At 41.3% G+C, this 6000-nt stretch overlaps 1 protein-coding gene across 4 annotated transcripts in view; it reads right to left on the bottom strand.

Moving 5' to 3' along the window:
* Positions 1–867: 867 nt before the first annotated feature.
* The window catches only part of VRK1 (VRK serine/threonine kinase 1), a 76844-nt gene continuing 71711 nt past the window's right edge, over positions 868–6000 (bottom strand). Inside the window, exons 12-14 of one of the 4 annotated variants that reach the window (XM_058740248.1) lie at positions 5862–5949; positions 4596–4664; positions 868–1316 (exon numbers count right to left, since the gene is read on the bottom strand). In XM_058740248.1, coding sequence (XP_058596231.1) covers positions 1285–1316; positions 4596–4664; positions 5862–5949 — 189 coding nt within the window. In that variant the 3' untranslated portion in view covers positions 868–1284. The remainder of the gene's footprint in view (positions 1317–4595; positions 4665–5861; positions 5950–6000) is intronic. The other 3 variants (XM_058740249.1, XM_058740250.1, XM_058740251.1) reach the window with 3 other exon arrangements.

The raw sequence follows: 6000 nt of genomic DNA, 5'->3' as shown, positions 1-6000 counted from the left end.
GCTTCTCGCCACAACTGAACACCCACATCAGGGAGCCAAAGTTTTCAAATCTCAGTGCTGGTTCAGAGCTGCTCAGGGCTGTCTGACAATTTGGATCTGTCTGTGTTCCACCTGTACTATTATTTATTTAGTATTTTCTTCAAATCAACTCACTTTTTTAAAAACAAAAATGCCTACTTTAGGCCGGCTTGTCCTAAGCAATAGAGAAATCACCAGTTTAATGTGCTATACTTACGTTCGGAATACATAGTAAAATAAATGTTTAATGCTTAAATATTTAAATAAAAGTTATGTCTATACAGCATCTAAAAATACTGGATGCACCGTTAAGTGGTGAGGTGTACCACTCTCTAGAAAATACAGTCTAATTCCAAGTTCTGCAACAAAGCGAACTTTGAAATTGTTCATAAATGTTTAAGTCCCAAGCTTTTATTGCCAAGGCAACTACAAAAAGTCCAAATCTTAAAATTTCTGATCGCCGCAACTCTCAACGCTTGGTTTACTGCACAGACGTTATTTGCCACAAAAAAGACACTTGCAAGAAAGATGGTCTCCTGTGAATGAGTAAGCTTGCTTTGTCTGTTTGTCTGTTTGTTCCACAGGATTTCCTTAAAAGAAGCCAGGCGATACATCTGATCATGCCCCCAACCTGCCAATTTGTCACCTGTTTTCTTCTCGTGCACCTTGCGTGCTGACTTGGTTGTCACGGAATCTAACTTTCAAATGTTTGTGTTTTATCTCTCACAGGCCTACTTACTCCCCCACCTTTGCTTTCATAACCCTTTCCCTTCTTTGGTCCTCTTGTTTCATACAGCAGCTGCTCAATAAATGCCCGCGGAACTGAACAAAATCAATACGATCCAAATCTTACGGCCACGACAAATGGTGTATTTGTTATCACGCAAAAAGAGACTTTTATTTTAAGGCTGTTGCTTCCTTCAAGGTAAGGACTTGGTCTAAGCACACTTAGACACTCTGGGCAACGTACAATGATCTGAAAAGTACACAGCATGGTAGTTTTCCTCCTGTCTGCTCCAGAACCTCAAACACACACAGCCTGGGATAGCTCCAAGAGTATAACCTAAAGATTTTAAATTTTATCAATTGGCCTTTAATAAATTGTACAAAGTACTTAATAAAAAAGTTCAGATTTTTCAAAGACATAGGTACTTCATGGTTAGCCCTACCCTGAAAGACTCCCATGAAAATGAAACGTTGAAAATAGAAAAAGAGGAGAGAGTCAAACGAGAGGAAGAAAAGAAAAATCAGCTGACAGCATTTGGTTTACTTCTGGACTCTCTTCCTGGCTTTCGAACCTTGAAGACAAAAAACAAAGAAATTCAAATCATTAACTTGCCAAACCTAAAGATCAGAAATACATGCATTTTTATATACTTTTCCGTATTTAAAAATCTAATTGACTATGACGATTTGTGGAGATGAAAGTCATACACAAAGGCACTGGTCAACAGCCTCAAAATCTTAGGAAATTGTGTCCATTTTGTAATACTCGAAAAGATACGCCGACATCTTCCAGTACATTAGAACTCTCCCACTGGTAAAACATATCCAGTCTACAAGGGCACTGAAATATTTCTCCCCCAAATTTTTATTGTGCAATTTAAAATACAGTAACTGCTAATGTAAGCTATAGCAACAAGACAGGCATTCATTTCTTGGCAACGATGAACTAACGCATATTGCGAAAAGCAAAGAGTAAAATGATAAAATGTGTTGCCCTGCAAAGCCTGCTACCTACATACTGTGCGGGCAGGAGAGGCCTGGGCCATTCCAAAACCCGAAGGCTTTTCCACCAGGAATGAAATCGATCCCAACTGAGCAGCCTTCTAAAGAAGCCTCAGGCCTGACACCGCTCTAAGTACCTCATGACAGTTCCTACCCATCTACTCCTGAGCTGGGATAAATCGGTGATTCTTTACCGGAGGCAGAATTCTTTGCGGGAATCCACCTCACCGAGGAGACTCGGTTCCCACCTAGCACCCCCACTCCAGCTCCAAGGAGAGCACAGCAGTGGGAAGGATGCGTCTAAACCTGATCCCGGCTGCCTAGTGCCCGGCAAACCAAGTGCCTTCCCACTGGCTCGCGCCTCCCTCTGCCAGGAAACGAGCAGCGGCACCGGCTGAAGGGCGGCGGGTCGCCCATAATTAATCAATGAAAGCAGTCAGCCACAGATCAATAACTTCTTTTCTGAAACGTACAAAACGCCCTTTGAATCGAGGACAAGGTATTTACCACACGTCTTCTATTAAACAATTTCTAAAGGTTTTTTGTTCAGTTACTTATGTGGAAGATCCGTTTAAAGACCAGTGTTTTTTTACTTTTCCAAGTGCCAGTTTTTAGTTAATCGCCATACACTTCAATTAGAGCAAACTTCAAGTTTACGTGAATATCTTTTTTTTTTTCCTGCCACTGTTAATACTTAGACTATATGGCTGGCTTAAACTTGTAAGCTTTTTCTTCAACTTTTCTGGTATATAAAAACTATCCCACGGTGGATTTTTCATTTTTTATTCAAGAATTTTGAGATTAATTTTGCACAGAAACGAAGACTGTCGTGACAGGGAGACACTGGCACAATGGGACATCACAAAGGCAAGGTCAATAATCAGTACCGTAGCACATCTACTTTTCAATAAATTCTGGAATCTATCGTCATGTTACAGAGGACACTTAACAATAGTTACTACGATGTTCAAGGAGTATTATTCTCGTTAACATCCTAATTTGTCACCTGACTCTTAAATACCACTGCTGCTGATTCCCTTCAATGTAGATTTAAGATTTTCCACTGCAACTACAAACACTACCACCACCTGGAATTTGTTATATAATCAGGATTCTGCAACATGGCGTCTTTGCTGCATGTATCAATTCAGTATTTTCCCTAACAATCAATTCTGATTGTGGCAGAAACGGTATTTTTCCTCTCCTCATCTCTTTTAAAAATATACCCATTTTCACAATATATTCCCACTGGTAAAAGGTCCAGCTGTAAGACTAAAGCATAAAATTTAATATGTGGAAAATGAAAAAATACAAGTTTGGGTACTCTTCTATGATTTTATTAATGCAGAAGTAAGAAACAAGTGGGGGGGCTTCTTTGCCTTAAAATATCCCCCCCCTTTTTTTTTTAACTATATCACAGATACTCAAGAGGTAAACATAAATCCTGCTTGCCTCGGCTTCGTCAAGAATGGACTAAAACTCGAGGCACTTCACAAATACTACTAACAAGAGAAGAGACTGTGGAGTACTGTCCTTTCATGAACGGGAGGGACAAAGCACACCAGCCATAAATATCATGGCTACATTAACTAATTTTTAGTACAATTCTGAAATACTGGCATGGTTTTGAAATGCCAGAATATGCACGGCTTTTTAAGGCTTATTATTTTGTGGGGGGAAAAATTACTTGCAGCAAATAACCAAATTTTCTCAATTGGTAAAAATTATGCCTTGCATAAAAATAAAAGGATTAGAGGCCTCTGTTCTTCTTGAAAACCACCCCATCACCCCCTCTCTTTCTTTGAGAAAACCCACACAATACACATTTTGAAAGCTTTCAGAATGTGTTCTTACACAATAGACCCCCAACTAGTCAAAATGAGTTTAGGTGTATCAAGAAAATTATACACGTTTTTAAAACGGTCTAAATAGATATTAAAGGAAAGTTGCTCCCACTCGGCCAGGCACAGCATCCTGAAAGATCGCACAGTGAGAGAAATCTCTTACCATATTGTAAACCATAAATTGTGTTTGAAAATAAAATTGTTAATGAAGAAACTGACATTTCTAAAGCTGCTGTTTGAGGTAACCATTCTTGAAACACATTTATGACACAAAATCTTAAAAGCTCTAAAACACAGAAGTCACCGAATTGTATTACATATTTCTTTAAAACAAAATCCAAACATAATAATGTGCCTCCTTCTTCAAGTTACTTTAAAATGATGAAATATAAATATATATTTCCATGAACGCTTGGCTTTTTTTTTTTTTTTTTTTTGCCAGAAGCAATAACATTTTACCATCTCAGGTAATAGTTCTCTCATTTGTGAATATTTAGACAGTAAAATACCTTAACTAGCCCTATACTTTCGGGGAAAAGATGAATTGCAATGAGAAGAGAAAGAGCATTTAAGCATTAAGCAATGCAGAGTTTATAGGAATAAAGGACAATCTGATTATTCTTTATCTCTTTTTTTTTTTAAATCAAAACAAAAAAATCTGGATTGTTCTCCTTAAATTTGCAATGGGGTCCACACTCTTCTAAGGACTTTAAATCAAAAATTTTAGGTATAAAAAACATTGTTCCCGGGTACAGGCGAATTTAAAATCACTTCTGTATCTCATTAAGCCACGTTCAGGTCACGAACAACCCGCAGGCAGTCAAGAGGGGCCCGAGTCTTCTCCACGCACAACTGAGTCCGCTTTGGTCTAAACGGGCACCAACCTTACTGTGACAGCGTAGGCCCTTTGCTCAGCTCATACTGCCCGTTTTGAAATTTAAGGGATTTTTGTTTAAGAATATTGTTCTATCTTTATAAATGCTCCTCAATCTCCCCCCCACTCACTGTCATGGCTGCTGCTAGTCTCTGGCTGAGACAGGCTTCCACGCACGGCTCCTCGGGGCTCCTCACCTCCTAATAAAACACGGACAAGACGGGAGGTGGGGAGGGTGGAAATGAGGAAATGGAAGCGGCTGCAGAAAAGAGAGAGGAACTTCTTCGAAAGCTTTAGCCTCCAGGGTGAGGTTCTGTCCTCCCTCTCTGGATGCCCCCAGTATTCTCTGGGGTAAATTCAGATAAACCTAAGGATGTGCGCTCAATAAATACTACATAATAAAGACTATGTTAACAGAATCGGAGCGAAAAGGATTCTCTTTGAAAGTCGAGTGTTTGCCGTCCACGAACATACACAGGTGACACTCTCAAAGGAAAGGTAGGACACATCCCTGGCTGGACTCAATAGGCCACTTGTGCTTTAACACAACTTTTGCCAAAAAAAAAAAAAAAAGCCTTTATTAGAAATCCAGAAACGTTGTTTCAGGACCAACAAAAGGCAGAGATAGAAGTCTGGAAAAAGAAAAAATGGTACCACTCCAGCAATGAATTTCTTCACCGAGTCCAACAAATCACCTCTTGTGAAACCTGGACCAGGTGCCCCTTTTCCTGAGCCACCCACAGGTGCGCCGTTTTCGAAGCCGACCACACCGCAGCCCGCCCTCGCTGCGCCCTTTGCAGGCGCCACCTTCCTAACGCCAACGCTGGCACCGCCCCGCACTGCGGGAGCCTTCGGCACCAGCCTACAAGCCACCTCGGAAATGACTGTAGACTTTGCTTTTTGCTTCAAGAGCTTTGAAAGGTGACGACCCGAGGCTCTAACTCCTCGCGTCCCAACTTGTCCAGAGAAACGAGGAGTTGGCACACTTTGCTGGGAGCGCTCGGACGGCTCAGGCAAGTGGGGCTTGGCAGCTGCAGTAAGCCCAGGAACTCCCCGCCCGGTCCGGACAGTCCGCTCACCCCGTTCCGTAGATCAATGTGCGGAAATGGAAGACAGAGTTCTGGCTCCGGCACCCGAATGCTCCGTGTCGTGGGCTCCCTAGATGCAAAATGAGAGCACCTCCCGCCCCAACTTCATGATCACGATGGACAGCAAATAATACGGTGTATGTACAGAGGACACTGTGGCCACACTCTACAAACACGAGCTCTTCTTGCATAGTATTTTATCAGACAACCAAAACGTTACGACCGTAAGTGAACCTCTTATTGAGTGGAAGGAAATGCAATCTGTGCTTACATAAGGAGAAAGCTAACAGGCAAGACTGTTCAACTTACGGGTTTGTGTGGCCTCTTCTGTCTGTGTATCTGAGCATTCCATATCTTCAACACTGGATTCTGTGCTCTCGATTCCTTTCTTTCGCTTCTTACGTGTAAAGATTTTTTAAGAGAGAGAGAAAGAGAGATGTGGTCTGAC

This window comes from Neofelis nebulosa, chromosome 7 (assembly GCF_028018385.1).
Source record: "Neofelis nebulosa isolate mNeoNeb1 chromosome 7, mNeoNeb1.pri, whole genome shotgun sequence".
Lineage (NCBI taxonomy): Eukaryota > Metazoa > Chordata > Mammalia > Carnivora > Felidae > Neofelis > Neofelis nebulosa.
This window is presented reverse-complemented; position numbering and strand designations above follow the sequence as displayed.